Source organism: Strongylocentrotus purpuratus, unplaced genomic scaffold (genome assembly GCF_000002235.5).
Source record: "Strongylocentrotus purpuratus isolate Spur 01 unplaced genomic scaffold, Spur_5.0 spur5_scaffold_6, whole genome shotgun sequence".
NCBI lineage: Eukaryota > Metazoa > Echinodermata > Echinoidea > Camarodonta > Strongylocentrotidae > Strongylocentrotus > Strongylocentrotus purpuratus.
Window position 1 is genome coordinate 51,696,045 of NW_022145612.1, and position 22,162 is coordinate 51,718,206.

A 22,162-nucleotide genomic window follows, 5' to 3' on the forward strand; every position below is an offset into this window, starting at 1 on the left:
AACTACAGACCGATCTCACTTACCTGCGTTTGCTGCAAAGTCATGGAACATATCATCCTGAGCCATGTGTCGAAGCATGTTGCAGTGAATAATATCCTCACTGATGCACAGCATGGCTTCCGACGAGGGTTGTCAACAACCACTCAATTGACAACAGCCGTCCACGACTGGTCCTCCATCCTACAGCAGCGTAGCCAAGCTGATATAATCTTCTTGGACTTCAAGAAGGCATTTGATCGAGTACCACACCTTCTCCTGTCAACCAAACTTCAGTACTATGGAATAAGTGGTGACTCACTCCAGTGGATAATGTCTCTCCTCACTGATAGACAACAGGCAGTCGTAGTTGATGGATCCAAATCAACATGGAGGGATGTAACATCTGGAGTCCCCCAGGGATCCGTCATCGGCCCTACCCTCTTCCTGTTGTATATCAACGATATCCAAGACAACATCCAGTCCACAATGCGTCTCTTCGCAGATGACAGCACCCTCTATCGTGAGATTCGATGCCCTGAGGACCATCAAATCCTAAAGGACGATCTCCAACAGCTGTCCAGGTGGTCTTCAAACTGGATGATGGACTTCAACGTGAAAAAGTGCGCTATCCTCACCATCACACGGAAGCGTACTCCCAGCATCCGAGAATACCACCTGTCAAATGGACTGATTCCGAGAGTGAAAGAGTACAAGTACCTTGGAGTAACGGTTGCTGCTGATCTCCGTTGGAACAAGCACTGCCAAACCATTCGGCATAAAGCAAGCCGTACTCTAGGTCTTCTTCGCAGGACTCTCTCACCCTGTACCAGGGATGTAAAGTCCAGGGCCTACACAGCCTTAGTGCGCCCCCAATTGGAGTATGCCTCGGAGGCTTGGAACCCACACAGCGTCACGGTCACAAAAATGCTAGAGCAAGTACAAAGAACAGCGGCTCGCTTTGTGTACCGTGACTACAGATACACCACATCACCATCAGCTCTTGTGGCAGCTCTAGGGTGGGACACGCTTCACACACGTCGAATCCTCGACCAATGCACCCTTCTCTACAAGATCCATCACCGACTTGTCCCCATACCTGCACCAACTATTGTTATCCCTGCTACATACTTCGGAAGACATGACCACAACCTGAAGTATGTAATTCCTGTTGCAACTATCGACTCCTTCAAGTTCTCATACTACCCAAGAGCAATAAGGATCTGGAACCATCTGCCAGGCTCAGCAGTCAATGCAACAGGAATAACCAACTTCAAGGAGGCTGCTCTACCATCCATCAGAATGATGCAGCCCCCCGTTGGTTCTCACATCATATAAGCTTACTAGCTTGGTTTTTACTTGCACTGGACTTAGCATATTTTACTGTAAATTGACAAGTGCTTTGTCCACACACCATTCCAGCAATTCATGACACTCCTTGTAGTCACTTGCCTCACCTACCATCCCAGTATAGCTTCCTGAGTGAGCTGCCAAAGGGATTACCCAACCAAGACCAAAAATACACCCCAAAAATTAAATAAAGTATGAATAGTATGATGACTTGATAAAATACTCAATCCACATTTTACAATTAATTCATTTTTTGGTGGGAAAGCCCGATATTTAAAAAAAATTATAAGTTTTTCCCCAATTCGGCCAGTTAATCATTTTCGTTGATGTGAAAGGCCAAAGGGGCCAAAGGGATAGGAAAATATGTCAATTAAATTAAAAGATGTTGGAGGGGGAAGGAGAAGAAGAAGAAGGAGAAACAGAAGAAGAAGATAAAGAAGAATAAAAAAGAAGAAGAAAAAGAAGAAGACAACAAATATAACAGGACCTATTAACAACAACAACAACAAACAGAAGAGGAAGAAGAAAGAATTATTTTCCCCTCTTTTTGCATTTGCTTAATCGAAGCTAGCATAGTGACGTGAGGCTGCCAGAAAACGAATAATTCCTAAATGATTCTAACTAAGAGTGGCGAATTATGAGTTCTCCAAGTGATTTGGTACGTATGATTTAGTACAAGTATGATTTTGTGATGAGTCTATAACAACAAGAGTAAATTTTAAGGAAGTAAAAATGTCGATATTTCGATTTTTATCAATAAGTGTTTGGCCACTTTAATTTACTACTTGTCCCATGTACTGACTTTTGTGCTGTGACTGAATGATTTTTGTTCTGTGAGTGTGACTAGCCTATTCAAGGGAGCCTTAACCGCCTCCCATACCACTGCATGGAGAGGTAGGTAAACAACATCTCAAATGTGTCCAAAATCACACTTTCCCGCACCCGACCAATATTGGACAGTGGCTTTGATGAATTTTATGTTAGTTGTAATCGTAATTAGAGTAAAGGAGCCGGTAATCAGACAGCTCCAGTTTTCGGCCGATCCATTGGATGCATGGTAAAATCCCTTTAAAATACATCGCATAATAGCACAACACATATCCCACACATACCATACCATGTCAGAGTCACTGAAGAACCACATTTGCAATGGAAAATATATCCTAAAATATCACATTTTAGCGATGTAATCGGCGGTCCCACTACCCAAATCTGAAAAATCTAGTTTCTTCGCGTGTATGTAAGAAATATGGGTACCATAAAATCAGCTTTATTTCAAGTATTTTTCAGATTTAGAGCCCGATTTTGTGTTAGTTGCAAGCTCAAAAGTATCTCATCGCATGTATTAAATCAATGCAGCCGGACCCTGCCACGCACACACGATATGTCTGTCTAATTCAGATTCCAACTTCCGATCACCGCTGTGCCTGTCTTCGGCCAGGCGAGCACCCGGGAGCTCCGGCGTGGGATACCTGCTCCGCCCGCTTGTGCTGTAGATCACGGCGCGCGCGAGCGCTTCCTATTGACTTTGTTCAGAAGTCTATCCAGACTTTGACCCCGAACTCCTGCTTGGAGATACCCTACTAAAACATACCGAAAATCGACTAAACCCTCATCAATTGTTCAAATAATGGTACTGATTTTAAAGTCGTTATGTTTCCTTACTTTTCTACCTGTTTCTTGTCAATTTTCTTACTTTTTTTGGAGTATTTTTTCTAAAAACAAAGACTTATTATATACACTTTCTCACGGGATTCACAGCAAATTGCTGCACAATACAATCGTATACCATACCGACGATGGGGTGCTGGTAACTATTGGATGCTAGTTTAGAATTGTATCCAGACTTTGACTCGTGACTCGGGCGTGGAGATATCACACTTTAACTTAATAAAAATCAACTAAATCTTCAACAATTGTTCAAATAATGGTCATGATTTAAAGGTTGTTATCTTTCCTACCTGTTTCACATCGATTTTCCCTTTTCTTGGGAGTATTTTACCTAAAAACAAGGACATTTTATTACATTTTCACACAGGTTGCACGGCAAACCACTGCACAATCCAATCGCATACAATACCGACAATGGGGTGCTCGTCCAGGCGTTTGAGAATCGTCTACTTCAGCAAATCAATTTAATTTAATTCAGATAACAAATGATAATTTGATATTGAAGCATTTACCTATAGTTTGTCATTTTGATCAAATGCAGACCGTGGACTCCTTACTAGTCACCTTGGCTAGTATGGGATTTGACTTGGACCGTGGTCAAGCAGCGATACAGGCAGGAAAACTTACTGTACATGAAGCTGTAGAATGGTAAGAATGTGTGGAAGTGAATATTGTTTGTTTGGAGCCAGAAGAGCATTATCTTTGTGTTAAAGTATATGAGCTAATGCCCTTCTGGCTCCACAGAGACAACATGCATTGAAGAAGGGCCCAACCCCCAGCATTTGTAGCCAAAGAGAATAGACCCAGCAAGTTTTGTTAGCAGACCATGCCCCCTTACCTTGAGTATGAAGGAGAACAAAATCCTCCTTTTTTTTTTAGTAGGCTTCCTATTGAACAAAACCCGGTATGCATTTAAACAAAGACCCAAACTTATACATTTTTAAGTTGTTCTTAAAAACTAAGAAACTGCTCTAATGGAATTCAGTCATTCTTCCACTTGTGTATTGAATGACATGGGTGTATATCTTCTCTATAATTATGCTGTTAATGTGTAGACCCTACTTGCCACAATGAATTCTAACTTGATTCAAAAGCAGTTGAATAGTAATTGTATTTACAGCTTCTTTATATTGATGACGGTATGAGAGATTCAAGAAGCTTATTTGTGCATAAAATGATAAAATGGATAACCTCATATTTCCAGTTGCAGACAGCTTTCTTGCCTCTCCTTTGGCAAAAATATGACCTCTCTTTAACCGTGAACATGTACGTGTATGAGTGGCATGGAAGAGTACATCATCGTCATCATTTAGCGTCTGGTTTTGCCAAGCAGTGGGGTTGGATGTTTCATTTCCCTTATGGCCCTTCTCCAAGCCTTCTGGTTTTCAGCATCTACCTGGCTGGGTAAGGCAAGATGTGTCTCCTTTCTCCTTAATGTGTCTCCATTTTTTTTGTAAGGTCTACCACATGGCTTTGAGCCAACTACCTCAAAATTCATCCTGCTATGAACATTCTTGTATATGATTTTCTTCTCTCAGGTTATTGCAAGGTGGAGACAGAACTCAAGAAATTTCAACGAGACCAACAACTACGCTCTCCCTTCGACCATCATCACAAGTACCGGTAAGGATGTTCTGACCTGGAAAGGAGTATAATTGTAGGAGTTAGTACATGCTTTTAATTCCTGAAACATAGCTTAGATGCTTGTATAATGTTTGTTCATAATCAGAGTATTGAATGAGTTTATTCAAATCTAAGGCGAAATATCAAAAGTTGCAGTCAATTCAGTAACAATCACATGACTTAAAAGTTGTTAAATTGTTCTAAATGTTCATTTAGAGTCAAGAAATGTAATACCGTATTTGCCGGCGATAAGGCCGCACCGCCTCATAGGCCGCACCCCAACTAATCATAAAAATAATCATAATTTTCTCGTAAAACACTATTTTTTTTTTACAAACTGATACCAAATTCATCAATATTCTTATAATTTACCGGAAGATTAGCTCAAAAAGTGATCGCGGGCAGATTTGGTTTCCGATATATACCCCTACCACAATGTACGGTGTAATGCGAAACTGCATGAAATGGAAAACAAAATGGCGACTTCGGGATGGATGCTTCGCGGCAGCTCGGTTAAATGGTCCCTTCCTTTACTTTTGCAATGCATTGGCACGAACTTAGATCAAGATCTATCGGCAAATGTTGGTTTAGCTATTTATTTTCGTATTCATGTTCGTAGTCCCATATGTGCAAATTCGTGCTGGTTTTTACTTGAGTTTTTTTTTTTTTTTTTTACTCTTTCGCCGTAAAGGCTGCACCCCGACTTTTTGATATTTTCTCTTCCAAAAATACTGCGGCCTTTACGCCGGCAAATACGGTATCCAACATAATTTTGGACTAATTTTCTTCTTCTTCTGCCAATACTTAATTTAAGCCACAGATTTTTATACATCCTCTTTTTAATGTGTAGGCACAACAATCATCAAGCGTTAGCTCCCAAGACCAGAATTATCTCCCTTTCAGTATGCCGCCAACATCTGTGCCAACTGTCCCCTCCCCTTCTGGTCCTGCTGTTCCATCTGTTGAGCAGACTCCTCCTGGGAGTAGTGAGTCAGAAAATGTTGTAAGTAGATTCTCCCTGACAGACAAGAAGAGAGAAGACAAGTACCGCTGGGAGCGGGAACAGAGGGAGCAACTTTCTGCAAAATACAAGGATGAGAGAATGCGGAAGAAGAAGGTGGGTTTTTTAAAGGATATGATAGTAGAGACATTTCTAGCTTACATTGTGCTTTAATTTCTCTGTACTCGATATGATACCCATACGGATTCTATGTTTGATATGGTCATACAATCTCATATTAACAAACTCACCTCCTCACCAAATAGTTCTATAAACAGACCACACTCGGTTAATAAGTAGTTGGAACTCACAATGCATATCTAACTCATATCACAAATTCACAACAGAAAGGGTGCATTGTAAAAGGCTTACAAAATTTAAAGACCTTTGAATTTGGATTTTATGTAAGTGCGGTTAAACTTTGAATATTACATTTGATGCTATCATTTTCATTTCTTGGTCATCATTATTTGAAGTAGGGAGAAAGGATTATCAGAAGCTACCTACCCTTAATGATAAACTGGAAACATTTCTTTTAATACAGACAGCAAGGGAAAAAAAAGAAGTCCAACAGATTATGAATGTCTTGTTTATGACTTGTATGTTCGACTAAAGATCCACTTTAAAAAAAAGTGTTTTCATTAAATTCAGGCTCATGACATAGTTTTAAAAGGGATTGAAGACGACCGCAAAGCCAAACAACTCAAGACACCATCGCACCCATCACCAACTAGCCCAACTGCTTCAGGATCAGGTTCTGTGATATCATCAGAGCTCAAAGACACACCAGCAACGGTCTCAATGAGTCCTGAGATTTCACCGCAGTCAGACCGTTCTCTAGATGTGCCTTCTGGGAGTAAAGAAGGAAAGGACACAGCTAAAGAGACAAAAAGCCTTGCTCCTGAACCCCCAGTGAACTGCACTCTACAGGTACCACTGGCAGATTGTCTTTCTTTCTCCACAATATCATGCTTCATATGTCTGTGGCAATGATGATGATGATGATAATGATTTTGGTGGTGATTTTTATACGACTTGATTTTATTGTCTTGAGCTGTAGATCTACATGATCAAATATAGGATAATGGAATATTCCTTTTAAGTGAGTGCTAAGAAAGCAAGTAAATGCTTGTTAACAAGCTTAATCAGACACAGGATGATAACTATGATTCAAACATATATATATTATACCTTATATACAAACTATTGAGATGATATCCATTAAAATTATTATTATGTTCTAGAAATGGACTCACATCAACTTTTGAAATACTTCCCAATCTGTGCAATATAATGGTGTAGTCAGATTAGACGAGGTATGCAAAATATTGCATGTCTAAGTAGCGATATTATGAGAAAGTGAATCTTGATTCCATTTCTCTTCACAGATACGTCTTCCATCTGGTCAGCACATGAGGGAGACATTCTCCTCCAGTTCTTTGTTGAGTGAAGTCATCAGCAAGATCAAAGAGCTTCAGCCATCTCTGGGTGACAATGTAGAGCTAATGCAGGTACGGACAGTGTGAATATTTCGCTTTAAGGATTTTTTATGTAAAAGGAATGAGCTGATTAGAGACAATTTCCATATTTTTAATAGATTACAGTCTTGTAGTTATCTGAATTATCTTGAAATTAGATTTCAACAGGTTGAAGAATGATTTCAAGTGCACAACAGAACAGGATTAAGGCTTTTCTTAGATTAATATTTTTTCAATTTCTATTTTAAAGTAATCCTGTAAGTTGGGGCTTTGATCGGAACGACACCCTCGCACCTGTGATCGGTATCGGCAAAAAAAAGTCTGCTGATTTTTTTAATTTTTTTTTTTTTAATATATTTTTTATCCCAAAAAATTTCAAGTCTTGGGCTATCAAATGCTAATAAAAAAATTCCAAGCTTGCATTATTTTCTCATTTGGAGTTGTTGTAGACCATGTTTGTAGATATTTAGTGCCTTTCATGACTATGAAATTAATAATATTGGTCTAAGAGAAGAGGCAAAACATGCGGGCCGCCATCTTGGATTATGTATTTGATAGCCATAAACTTGAACATTTTTGGCATTAAAAAAAAAGAAGAAAAAAAATTCTGCCAATTTTTTTCCAATCATTTTTATTGATCGACGATCAGAAATTTTTATCCGATCTCTCATTGTTTAACAATGTTTACAGTTTTACAAATCTGAGATGCTTGGCCCTAAGTGTTATGAATGTATGAATGATATGGTGTAATATTGTAGCCCTAAACATATTGCACTTCAAAATGATTGTGCAGTGTTTCAATACATAAAAAATCTTTGAGTGGCCGGTTTTACCATACCGGTACTCATTTTGCCCAATAGACTGTGGTGTTATAAAAACCGTTGGAAATTTCAAATTCCAATCATAAATATCTTGATAATCAGACAGGCGATCAGCTTGTAAAGTCATGGGATTCCTGACTGACCTAAAGATTTATAATTATGATTGCAGCATGCACTATATAAATATATTTATTGTGGGTAGTGTATGCTAACTGAAGAAAATATGATTGTTTTTTTATGAAGTTTTAATTTCCTTGTCTGTTCATGATTATCCTGTTCCAAATGAGCCTTCCCACAAACTTGAGATTCCCGCAATAATATCAATAAAGTTTGTAAATATTGTAAGTTGAATTTGGGCTTTTGAAACATTTTTCACATTTTTATACTTTTTCTCTCTTCATTCAGCCATTTCCAAGGAAGGTATATACTGCTGAGGAGCTCACCAAATCTCTTTATGATTTAAGCCTTACACCAAGCGGAAGTCTGGTTGTCAGAGCAGGTAGTCCCTCACAAGGTAACTTTGTGCTCTTTGTATCCTATGCTTAGAGGCAGAATGGCATAAAACACATATCTTTAAGATCCTTCCGGCTCTCAGTATATGATATATCTTTATAATCATTATATTATACATAAGATGGCATTTTTCATGAAGAACCTAATAGCCTATCTTTATGATTACACTTGCACTGATTGGTATTTAAATGTAAAGGACTGTTGTTGGTACCTTTAGTTATTATAAACGGGTTATAAACATGTTTGAGTCTTTTTAAGCCATTTAACACTCTATCATAATATTTGGTCCCACTCTGAGAATTGAACAGGAGGGATGGGGTGCTGTCAAGGGAAAATATGCATAATGACCTTGGCTTTATATCTAGCATCTAATTGCTACATTTATTTATATATATATATATATATATATTTTTTTTTTTTTTAGCCTGCTTGCAATAATGTGATTTTGTTATGAAATTAATGATACAAAATATGTGTTGACTACTAAAGGCTTGATGTTCTTAATTGTAAATTAAATATTTGATCAAAAGAAGCATTACAGTAAGTTGTTGCTTCTTTCTCATTGTTACAGCTCAAGCACCAGGTTTGCCTGAAGATCTCAATACTGGCCAACCATCCTCCGGAAGATTACCTAGGAGGATTGAACCCATGCCAAACCACTTTGCTGAGCCTATGCAGACACCGGTGCACCGATGGGGGCGGGGTCATACCATGGGGGAGGAGCAGGTAGAGGGAGAGGCCAGTGAAGAAGAGGGTGGGATGGAGAGAGCAGGAGGAGGAGTGGTTGCTATGGATGATGCAGAGATGGAAGAAATCAGAGGAGAAAGACTCTTTGATGTAAGTGATGGAGAAGAGAGGATGGCCGTGGATGAGGCCGGGCTAGGACGCGGTCTGCAGGAGGATGAGGGAGAGGAGGATGAGATGGGTGATGATGATGGGGGCGATGTTGACATGTGGGGACAGGCAGTTCCTCCTGAGTTGCAGTACATGGCTGGTATGATGGGAGGTGGTGGTGGTAGACCAGGAGGACCAGGTTAGTAACTCTATGTGTGTCTTCCATTTCATGCATTTTGTATCAATTGTTGTGCATAAAGCATTGATAAGTCTCTGAAATATGTCCAAATTGGTCCTCAGATAATTATGAGCAAGCAAGTAACTCTGTTTATATTCTGGAGTGAAAACAAATTAAAAATGTGTATAAATCTTATATCTGCAGTCATGTTTATGGTATTTATTTTGTTGTTTACTTTATAACTAGAAATGTGCCCATGAAATGCTTGTAAAGTTTGCAAGTGGTTAGCATTTTTAAAAGCTTTATGCCACATTATAATCAAATTACAATTGACACAACACCAGATTTGTATGATTCGTTAAAGTTTCTTGCTGTGAAAATCTCTGTGTTTTTTTGTGAATGAAGGTACTTTTATAGTTGACAATATTCTTTTTCAAACCATGTCTCAGCCTCAGGCAACATTGTGTCATGCGAGAAAAGATGTTTGACATTGCATGAGGATCTAGAGGAAGAATCCCTGGTATGAATACTCAGAAAATAATGTCATATGTTTTTTAAATGACCAATATCTTTTTTGTTTAGAGCATATGAACAGGAAATCAATCGTCAAAAAATAATGAATTAAAAGGGGCTTGAGATGTTTGGTGCTAAACATTGGGAAGATAAAGCCATTGACTCTCTGAACAGCTTGGTCAGTAATCTAAGTTATGATTAATGTATCTGATGCAGTATACTATACATGTAACCAGATCAGTCACTGCAATAGTACTGCATGTTAGAGTACATGCAGTACATCTAAATATGTGTGCCCGCTTTATTATGAATAATACCATACAAATTCTTCTCTGATAGGATTTGGTCAACATGCATGGGGAGAAGGGCGTCGTCTGAACATTGACGGACCGGGGAGATTCGATTACGGATTTGCCCATGCTCAAGGGGAGCAAGAGGGAGAAGGAGGGGAAGCAGCTCCAAGTCCTGGTCGTATTGGTAATATTCTCAACATTTTATGTAATACAGTGAAACCTGCTTTAGCAACCACCTGTGTAGAAAGACCTTTGTCTTCAAAAACCTCTTTTCTTTTACCCTCGAATAGACTTTGCCATGGATACATGTATTGCAGAAACCTGTACACAAAGACTGCCTGCCTATGCAGACCACTTTTCCTATCTCCCTTGAGTGGTCTTTATAGACAGGTTTCACTGTAGTAATAGTCAAAGTAGTACAGCACTGTATTAGTAGTAGAGGCAGAGGCAGTTTAAATTATGTATAAAACCTTTGAATACAGATTATGCAGTTCCAGAACTGAGTAAATTGTTCTTTTACTGTTCTTTTTACTTTTCTTTTTGTGCTTGATGTTGGAAGCTTCCTGCTATCTCTCAGTTTAAATCTTCAGTCTTGGTTTGACCAAAACTAATTTTTGAACTGTATACAATGCAGTTATTAGGTTGTTTTGGGCAAGTAAACTATACGCACACCTGCTGGAAATCACATTTACTGAAACAACATATTCTGAAGCCTAACACTTGATCTGGAAGACTAGCTTAAAGGTCCACTCTAACCAAAACGGGCTAAAAAATCAAAAACAGACATGTTGAACAATTTTTGACAGAGATTCTGAACATGACAATGATTTTTCTTAGAAATCATCAATAATTCTGGAATCTAGCTTTAAAAATGATGACTCAAAACGCTCAGAAAAAAGCCCAGTTTCTGAGCTTTATTGTGCAATAGCATATGACATCACTGCAGGAGACTTCTCGGTTATTAAGGCATTAAAATGTCTTTAAAAAGGCAAACTATGATATTAATTGAAGAAAAAAAAGACATTTATACAAAAAATAATATGCACTTGATAAACCCAGTACGTTTCTGGCAATTTTGTCAAATTATCAAATTATCAAATAGGACATGCCCGCAATGACCTCAAATGCTTCATCAAGCCACGTGACCGTATTACCTTTTTTCAAGGGGCGTAGCCTAGCAAGCGTGAAAAATGGATGGTTATTACCATTTTTTGGTCAATTTAGAGATTTTCTGAAAAAATCAGGGGCTGGAATATTAATAAGTAGAGGTGTATTCATGTGTTAAAATGCTATGTTAATTGGGTTAGAGTGGCCCTTTGACTTTTTAAAGTCAATATGAACCTCTTATATATATATATAGATATGGTATGCAACTAAATTGCATGGCATTTATCGTTTATGTAAGTTTGATTTAAATCTCTGCAATTTTATTTCCATCATGACCACAACTCGAGATGACATTTAGATCTATCATCTAGTTCCTTGTTTGTATCCATGATACAGCTGCTGCAGCATTACAGAGGCTTGTCAACGTTGCCCCGACCCCACTCAGCCAGACCTCCCCACCCACAGAGAGACCCATCCCTACCCTGCTAGACATGTGCGTCAAGTGTACCTCTAAGCGTTTGGAAGGCCACCCGGGAGGACTCAGCAGACTGGAAGCAGTGCCACCCACAGTGGCAGAGAGGCTGTTGACTGAACTCAAGAAGTCAGGACATCTCAGACCAAAGACATTGATGATGTTTATTCCTTGGTAAGTTATGATTATATCAAAGGTAAAGTAGCTAGGTATTGGGTGTCTTTGCTGTGTATGCAATTTCCTATCTTAGTCAAATTCTAAATTTTGACCCCGGCCCCGACATTGTGCCTAACCCCATTCTTAAAGGACAAGTCCGGCACATTTGCAAGTTGAATTGAATAAATGGAGAAATATTAAACAAATAAAACAGTGAACTTTTTGCACAATTTCATGAACTAGTGATGTGTATCACATAGGCCGTATGCAAATTAGCAAGTTGATGACGCCATTCCCTTCACTTTTATCCTTCCATTTTGCTTTGGTTTGCTCCCTACAGCCACTTGCAACGTCTAGCCTTGGACTGCTACAAGTACACCACCAATGAGCTTCTTCAGACGGTGCGCCCTCATATCCATCTCTCATCTCTCAATCTGGCGTCGTGTCCGCTCATCACAGATCAGGGGCTGCTACAGATTACAAGTAGGTGTCTCAATCAGGATGGAGGTATCGGCTCGTATTAATCACAGTGGACTATGTTCAAATGGGCTTGAATAGTCCACTTGTTTGTGGAAGGCCAAACATTTAAACTAAAGTTGACTATAATTAAGTGGCTTTTGAGAATAATGTTCATTGTGTTTGTATCTTTATATGCCTGTGCAAATCCATTGTCTTAAGATTTATTATGCATGTCACTTTCAGAGATGCCAACTGTTCTGTTTTTTTTTTTTATGCCTCCGCTACAAAGTAGCCGGAGGCATTATGTTTTTGGGTTGTCCGTCCGTCCGTACGTCCGTCCATACGTCCGTACGTCTGTCCGTACGTCCCGTTCTCGTGATCGCGTTATCTCAAGAACCGATTGGTTGATTCCCGCCAAACTTGGGTCATGTATGTATCTCACAGAGCCAATGAACTGATTAGATTTTGGGGTCACGAGATCCAAGGTCAAAGGTCACAGGGCTCATTATTTATGCGAAAATGGCTCGTGATCGCGTTATCTCAAGAACCGATTTATGGATTCCTGCCAAACTTGAGTCATGTATGTATCTCACAGAGCCAATGAACTGATTAGATTTTGGGGTCACGAGATCCAAGGTCAAAGGTCACAGGGCTCATAATGTATGCGAAAATGGCTCGTGATCGCGTTATCTCAAGAACTGATTGATGGATTCCTGCCAAACTTAAGTCATGGATGTATCTTGCAGAGCCAATGAACTGATTAGATTTTGGGGTCACAAGGTCGAAGGTCAAAGGTCACAGGGCTCATTATGTATGCAAAATAGCTTGTGATCGCATTATCTCAAGAACCGATTGATGGATTCCTGCCAAACTCAGGTCATGTATGTATCTTGCAGAGCCAATGAAATGATTCGATTTTGGGGTCACCAGGTCAAAGGTCACAGGGGTCTTTATGTATCCAACAATAGCTTGTGATCGCATTATCATGAGATCAAATAGACAGATTACTATCAAACTCAAGTCATGTATGTATCTTGCAGAGCCAATGAACTGATTAGATTTTGGGGTCACCAGGTCGAAGGTCAAAGGTCACATGGCTCATTATGTATGCCAAAAATAGCTTGTGCATGCATTATCATTAAAACCCACAGATGGATTACAATCAAACTTGAATTTAAAAATTGTTTCTGTTTTGGTTTGTAAAATTGCTCTATGGCGGAGGCATCATTTTTGACCTGGCGCGCAGTCAAAGTTCCATCTAGTTTTCATTGACGTTTTTCTTAATTTCCGATCATGGGCTTTGTGTCTTATGTGTTATATGCACCTATGTATTCAAACGATGCATGCAGGACGGTGATACGGGGCCCCAAACTGCCCATGTTGCAAACAACCCATGTGTACTAAATGCACTTCACGCTCTGATCCTGGTACATATACGTAAAGACTACGCAATTGGCTTTGATTTAAAATCATGGACATAGCTTGGACTGATCAAAGGTGAAGAATTTCCTGATGCTCAATGACTTTACATTCTTCAATGTCTGTCTGTCATGTCACATTGTAGGTCTGAAGAAACTACAACATCTGAACCTGAGCAACAACAAGAGTCTCACTGACAAGGTCTTCCAAACTGTACAAGGTATGCGTTATCATTGTATTTCTTCAACTTCGACCAAGATAGTACTTTTAAGTCATATCAGTTAAATAGCTGTTTGCTGAAAGAGAATTAAAAAAGAAAGGCTCGTTCAGATATGAAACAGCAAAACCGTGATGGTTCTTTTGTGATGACGTAAAGTGTAGTACGCTTCATATTTGTGTATCCTGTAAGACGGAGCTTAGTGAATACCACAAGTATTTTGTTGCCCGCAGTTGCTATTCATTTACACGTTTAAAAAAACGTGATGGCTTTTTTTTGGCAGTTTACTGCGCCATATCTAAACAAGCCCCAGTGTATTTATGATATTCAGTGATGATAATCCTCTTTGTCGAATTGAAAACATAATCCTTGTTTGTTTCTTGGGCCTTTCTTTCTCAGAGTTTTCAAGTTTAACAACATTACTGCTTGAAGGGACCGGCGTGACGGATGCCGGATTAGAAACCTTTGTAGCTGTCCCTCCACCCAACCTCACAAACCTGAGTCTCAATAGGACCAATGTGACAGACATGGCAGTACTCTTCTTAGCAAGTAGGTATCTCTAAGTCAATTCACCATAAAGTTATAGGCCCAAATTCACAAAGGAGGTTTAAATTTAACCCATGGTTTAAACCTTCATTTACATAACCCATGGTTTAAAATTAGCGCAAAATAAGTGCACCACAGTCAAGAGGTCCAATATTAGACTCGCGCAAGGCAAGGTACACTTACTTTGCGCTAATTTTTAAACCATGGGTTATGTAAATGAAGGTTTAAACTATGGGTTAAATGTAAACCTCCTTTGTGAATTTGGGCCATAATGTAGATTAGCTTGGACATGATGTATTTGCTGGCAGTAGTTTTAAAAAGATTTAACAATTTTGTGAGAGCTTTCTTGTTCTTTATATGTCTAAATGAAAGAATATCCCTAGTCGTAGTAGCAATGTCTAATGAAAAGGATGGATTTTGAAATCTGTTGTGAATGTAGTTAGTACTTTTTGTATGTATTTCAAACAATGTCTTTTCAAATTCAAGTATGAATGAAATTTTACCACTGCATTCATAAGCTGGTTTTAAAAGTACCCATGTGCTTTATTTTGGAACTCATAATGTCACTTTTCTATTAGAGTGTATGACCTATAAGCTGCTTCTTGTTTAAATTGTAATTTTACCTTTATATTTGTGTTATTACAGGGTTATCAAAGCTGAAGAACCTAGGCCTTGAGCAGACACAGGTATGTCTCAACCGGTCTCAATCTCATCAGATTTAAGGTCTTGGGCCAAGCTAGATATAAACTAGATTTAACCACACACACAAACACTCAGTATGAGGTTTCCAGTAAAACAAAAGATTTTGATAAAGCATTTTTTTTTTCATCCAGAAAATTCTCATATCCTTAATATTTGTGGGCATGTCTTTATGTCACAGTCTTACAAGAGTATTTTAATATATGATTAAAAGTAATAAAAAACAGGCCTTCAAGAAAATAGAAAAACCTCTATTGGTGTCAACATGTGGTCATGAATTTTACTGTGTTCCTCTCGCATGTGCAACACAAATTCAGTGAATCTTTATTGTTGTAAAGGCATCCTCACATCAATGTAGCAATCAAGGATGAGTATATTTGATCTTACCGATCGATTCCTGTCTTATCCATCAGGTGAAATCCCTAGAGCACGCTGGTCACCTGAGTCAGTTAGTAATTAATTTTAATTAAGGATGAGTAATTTTGATCTTACCAACTGGTTCCTGTCTTATCCATCAGGTGAAATCTCTAGAGCACTTTGTTCATTTGAGTCAGTTAGTAATTCACTTAAATTAAGGATGAGTATTTTTGATTAAGGATGAGCATATTTGATCTTACCGACTGGTTCCTGTCTTATCCATCAGGTGAAATCTCTGGAGCATGTTGGTCACCTGAGTCAGTTAGTGTCCTTGAACGTGTCTAGGAATCGTCTGCAGAGAGATGCCTTGCTCAAGCTTCATCAGGTCACTCATCTCAAGGTTCTTCATATCTCACATGTTGAGGGTGTCACTGGTGATGAAGCTCTCACTTGTCTTCAAGGTAAGAATCTTCCTTCTCGCTCTTTTAATTTTTTAATGAGGGGAGGGGGGGGGGGGGTGATTACCAACTCCTTTTGTCCAATAGGCAACAGTTTTGCCTAAAGGTATAGACCAGTTCTGGTCATGGGATTGCATTGTGAAAGAAACGTGGAATCGATCAGAAAAGGTTGATCATCTAGCATATAAGTATTGGTGTGTACTGCAAGGTTCTGGAGTCATCAAAACCATAATAAATTTGGTCCAGTCTTGGTAAAGTAACAAGCACTGTACACAGATAGCTGTATATGGGACTACACAAATGGTGTGTGGCTACTTACCTTGATTTCCTTATCTTTCTATGCTCATTACTCAGCCAGTATACATTTTCTACCAAAATTGTTTGGCAAATGACATTTATTTGTAATCTTGAACATTCAGTGTAAGTTTCATTTGATTCTGTGAGAATTCATTTTCTTTTTTTAGCAGAACTCAAGTTTATCTTTAAGGATTTAGATGCTCGACTTTGAGTTTCACCTCAAAATAGCTGTTCATTTCTTCCGTAAGCAGAAACAGGTCAATACCTTGTCAATGTTGCACCCATAAAATTTAACAATGAAATGGAAAGTTAAAACTCAAATATTAATCTTATATGATAATCACTGGTAACTCTGTATCCATCAATTTAGAAGTGCATCTGTGAGTTATTTTGGGTTTTGTATATTTGTAGTGCAAATATGAATGAAAACATTTTTTAATGTAAATATATTGGCAAAGAAATGTATAAACTGTCTGTTTCTTTCATTCTTTTTAGGGTTACAATTAATGCAGCTGTCGTTGCCTGACAGACACACAACAACAGATAATGGTCTGAAGTGTATTGCAGGTAAGCTCCATTTATGATAGATGATGACTTGTAATGTCATGAAGCTACATGTTGTTTCATCATTGGTATGATCTTGACAGAATTAAAATGAAATTGCTCATTGCTTACTTTTTTGTTTTTTGTTTGTTTAGCATTAATAATGTTTTCAAATACAAATTTACATATCAAACAAGCAAGTCTTTTGACAAACAAAAAGTCTATTAATTTTAGCACAGGTATGTAATTACTCTCTAGATTTATCAGCAGTTTGTTTGCAACCCTATAAAGAAAAGAAAAAATCAAATTAAATTTCAGTTTTGTTTGTTAACAATATCATGAATCCATATAATTTGAGAAGAGTAATTGGTCGCTTTCTTGGAATCCTTGCTCTCCACCATGCTTTTCACATATCCTGCTTTATCTTTTTTACCATTTGCTTTTAAAATGAAGTCTATAATTGTTCTGTCTTCTTTTTGCAGGGATGTCGCTGTGTTCAATAGACCTGACTGACTACAGCAATATCACTGATGCAGGGATACACCATCTTGCTGATATGACCAGGTAGAAATCCTTTCAAACAATACTCAAAATACCATCTTCTATTGAGAACCACCAAGTTTTAACTCTGTGAAAAATGATAGGAGTTGGTGCTCTTGTGGCTCTCATCAGATGATATGCTCTTTTTTTTTTAAAGGGGAAAATCTAGTTTTTCTTTCTTTGTACATTATGATGCGCTGGAGTGGCATTTATTGCTGCGCATTTTTTCAACACAAACAAGTATTTTAATTATCTAATGGAATTGAGAAAAAATAACACTGCAGATCTGCCTAAAGATGCTAAGTCAACCTGAACTTTTATATACAGGGAGAAACATCTCTGTAAACTTTAGTCAGGGCACTGTATGAGCCAAAGTGGCACCCATACATCTGTAAGAAATAAAAGAGAATAGAAGTAGATGGGGTCTATGTAAGGGTGGGATGGGAGGGGAGAGAGGAGAGAGAGGGGAGGAGAGAGAGGAGGAGGAGGAGAGAAGGAGAGAGAGAGAGAGGGGGGAGGAGAGAGAGAGAGGAGGAGGAGGAGAGAAGGAGAGAGAGAGAGAGAGAGAGGGGGGAGGAGAGAGAGAGGGGATGAAAGAGAGATGGAAGATGATGGTATGAGAGGTTTGCTTCATTTGTTTTGATGACCTTCTCAATCTTTCCTCACCAGCCTTCACAAACTCTCTATCACAAACACCAAGGTAACCAGTGCAGGCATGCAGTACTTGAGTGGTAAGTTCATGTATCGATGCAGATATTCTGAAATTCAGTGGTTTGTTGTAAGCCCAGTGCCTTTATGATTCACTTCTATTTTTGTTGTCACTATTATTTTAACATAATGTCAACTATCTTTTACATGCAGAACTTTAAAATGGTGAATAAAAAAAATCTGCTCATGCCATCATCACAAGAGAGTTGATTCCCACTTTGTCAATCGTCTTGCCAATTATTCAACTAAATAGTTGTGAATTGTCATCTGGCCGCTGACATTTATATTCTATACCGGTATTCTATTTATATTCAATGAACGATGACAACTGTCCAATCCAATCCGATTCAGGAATTTTTAGAACACCAATATCTTGTGAGACTGGAAAACTACTGAATATGTTTATCATGATTTACCTGGGAAAGACTGGGGTAGTGGCTAGTTGCAACAATGTGCAATATGTATGTATTCAAGTCCCTTCCCTTACTGCAGTCCTAATATCAACCTTGAACCAAGCAATAATCTCAACCCCAACCCTAACCCCAACCCTAAATCTAACTTAAAGCCAGATTTCAAATCTATTTCTAACCATGCATTTGATGAAATAAAGTTCTGAGCAAATATTGCTGAATGAAATGTCACTCATCCATCACTAATCACTATGAACATGACGGCCAAAGAAAGAGGACAAATATACAGTTCCTCATTCTACCCTCAACAATTGCGATGGTAGACAAAGGAACATCCCTTCACTGCTATTTTGTAAAAATGTGTAGAACAGGTGAATATGCATGTGACACCTGTTTTACACATTTTTACATAATAGCAGTGAAGGGATGTTCCTTTGTCTACCACAGCAATTGTTGAGGGTAGAATGAGGAACTGTGTATTTTGTCCTCTTTCTTTGTCCGTCATGTTCATTAATTTGTAATCTACTTGTAAACCATCTCATGCTAGTATTACATGTTTCCTCTCCTCTTGTATATCAAGGTCTGACAGAGTTGCTTGAACTTCACTTAGATCGTACTTTAGTAGACGATGAAGGGGCAAAGGTCATAGGTCAGCTGACTAAGCTCCAAGTTCTAAGCATGGCAGAAACTAAGTAAGTTTTACACATCAATACATTTGATTCAAATTGATGACTCTGCAAGCTTTTGATCTTTATTTTATATTGTTTTATATTTTTTGTTGTTGATTGTTTCTGTGGAAAGGGTCCATATTGAATTGGCCTCAATGTTTAGTTATCTATATTTTGGCTGAACAGGGGGGAGTTTCACAAAATTTGTCATCAGTGACAAATGACAGTTTTTGTTATAAGCTACTGAAATCCTTGCTTCTAATTGGGTATCAGCAGATTTGTCACTGATTTTTGTAATTTGTAATTGAAAAAAGGCTTTGAGAAACGGGTCCCAGGATTACTTACCTCAAAATTGGCAAGTGCATTAAAAAATTATTTAAAAATTGCTATTGCTAATGATTTAAATTTGATTTGACGTAGATCACTATTTTCATGCTGTCATATTTTTGTCCGCAGGATAACAGACCGGTTTCTTCTATCTAATGTGATCAACTCCTGTCCTCACATATCTCGACTCAATTTGAGTAGAACAAACATTTCAGAAAGAGGTAAGCAATACTCCTTATCTATACTTTACCTAGCATTTTAAGGGGTAAATGAATTAACGAAATAAATTAATTAATAAAATTTCTTCATCAAATTGGCAGCACTAATTATATTTGTTTCCTACTTTATTATTTCAACAAAGATATCATGAATCTCTTATAATATTTAATTAGTAGATTAAACTAAAATGTTGAAAACAAGCAAATTTTATAACGTGTGGATGTAAACAATTTTGGAATAAAATCTGACATTATGTTTCAATGTGTTCTATCTTTCATTCAAATGCAGGTATCACAGTGCTGTCATTGCCATATCTCACTCTCCTTAACCTGGATTATACATGTGTGTCAGTTGACTGTGCCCAGCATCTTACCAAGTGCCCTAGCTTGAAGGTTATCCGTATCAACAATCTCAGACATCCAAGGGTCTTAGACCAGAACTAAGACCAGGAACTGAAACAACCCCAACATATTAGATCAGAAATTAAAACCAGGACTCGCAATCTTGGAAACACCAGTCTTAGCACAGAACTAAAACCAGGAACTGATACAACCCCATCATACTAGATCAGAGCTGAAACCAGGACTCACCATCTTGGGAACCCCAGTGTCTTAGACCCGAACTAAGATCACCTTAGAACTCTAAACCAGAGTTGAAACCACAAATCTATATCCCAGGTTGTTGTACCATAACTAACAACAGGAACTGAAATCACGCTGTCATGTAAGACCAGAGTTGTAACCAGGACCCACTATCTCTGATACCCTGGAAACCAAGATATGCAAACAACGGCACTACAGGGTGTTAGACCCAAACTAAGACCAAGATCTGAAATCATTCTATTATCCTACCCAGAGTGGAAACCAGGATCCGTAATGTCAGACATGTCAATAACCATGACCTGCAATCAAATAGAAGTTATAATGAGATAGCAGTATTTCACTAGATATAAAACTGGAGATAGGGAGATTTGTAACAATACTAAATAATAAAACAAAGAAAAATCACCATTCTAGTGTAATAAATCATACACAGCATTGATATTTGTCCCAAAACTTGTAGGTTTGGTGAATAGGTACGGTAGATAGATGTATTCTGTCAGTTCTAATAGTAAGTCCTTATTTTATGTTATAATAAAAGTTTTGTTATGACTATGTTCCACCATGTTCCATTTAAAAACCATATATATATTTCTTTCATTATACATTATTTCATATGCGCATTATATAAATCATTGTTTTAGGCCCGTTGGCAACACTTCATATTAAGTTTGTGTTCGCATGAGAGTTAGAAATTTTATGTAAAAAAGGCGGTAATTTTCAGGGATGTTCACCGATTTGAAAAAAAAGTTAGGTTCATTGAAAGAGCAAACAATTTCATGAACATAAGAGTCATAATTTCTCCACGTTCAAAAACATGTATGGAACTTAGGCAAAATGTTACCCAAATACATGAGTAAATACGTTATATCTACAACTCTCATGCTGTTTCCAGCTGTTAAAGATGTGTTTAAATAACAAACATTGTTCTAATGTTACGTAATTCCTTGGTAAATTGATAAAATAAATGAAATGTCTTAGATACAGTCAAACCTGTCTATAGCGACCCCCAAGGGAAACACAAAAAGTGGTCTTTGTAGACAGGTTCCTTTAGTACATGTTTCAATGAGAAACCATTTTCAAGGGGAAACAAAAAATGTGGTCTTTGTAGACAGGTGGTCTTTGTAGACAGGTGGTCACTAAAGCAGGTTTGACTGTAGTAATTTTTACAAATGTTTGACAAATCAATTTCTAGCCTTCAATGAACCTGAGTATGTTATACACATGTAAAGCTAGGTTGTGTTTTTGCTGTTGTTAAAGATGTCCCAAATCATACTTTTCCTTTTCATAAATGTTGTGTATTTCATTAGTAAACTCATTTTTTATAAAGAAACATTTCAGACATTCAATTTAGAGAATGAAAGTTAGTAAACAATTGTTGAAAGCTATTTGATTGTTTAAAAGTAGTTAGCATACCAAAGATAAATGTGACAGTGTTCAAAATGGCATATACTGAATCATTTATATATTTTTTTCCTTCTGTACAGTTGTTATTGTTTCTTATCTTCAACTTAAACATTAATCAATGCAATACTAAAAGAGAATAAGAGGAGAAAGAAATTGACATGATTCTTTTGGATTGACTGTGGTACTAAGTGATGGATGTGTCACAAAATTTGAGAAAATTGTTCAGTTTTTACGATTTACACATTTCACGGGGAAAAAGAGCCCTGAGAATTAAGGGCAGGGGAGCTCTGGTAGAGTGTCAAGT

General features: G+C 37.8%; 1 protein-coding gene across 2 annotated transcripts; it reads left to right on the forward strand.

Annotated features, from left to right (window-relative positions):
* The first annotated feature begins 1,890 nt into the window (after positions 1-1,890).
* Positions 1,891-20,588, forward strand: LOC100890653. Of its 2 annotated transcripts, XM_030972459.1 has the most exons (22): positions 1,891-1,984; positions 3,539-3,645; positions 4,536-4,620; positions 5,471-5,737; positions 6,272-6,550; positions 7,009-7,131; positions 8,325-8,433; positions 9,004-9,198; positions 9,229-9,465; positions 10,297-10,434; positions 11,754-12,003; positions 12,326-12,468; positions 14,009-14,083; positions 14,480-14,629; positions 15,272-15,312; positions 15,969-16,143; positions 16,933-17,004; positions 17,463-17,544; positions 18,190-18,251; positions 19,219-19,330; positions 19,763-19,854; positions 20,141-20,588. In XM_030972459.1, the coding sequence occupies exons 1-22, from the start codon at positions 1,964-1,966 to the stop codon at positions 20,293-20,295; spliced, it is 2,970 nt and encodes a 989-aa protein (XP_030828319.1). In that variant the 5' UTR covers positions 1,891-1,963; the 3' UTR covers positions 20,296-20,588. The 2 variants fall into 2 exon arrangements, with proteins under 2 accessions (XP_030828319.1, XP_030828318.1); XM_030972458.1 differs by having other exon boundaries at positions 9,004-9,465.
* The last annotated feature ends 1,574 nt before the right edge of the window (positions 20,589-22,162 follow it).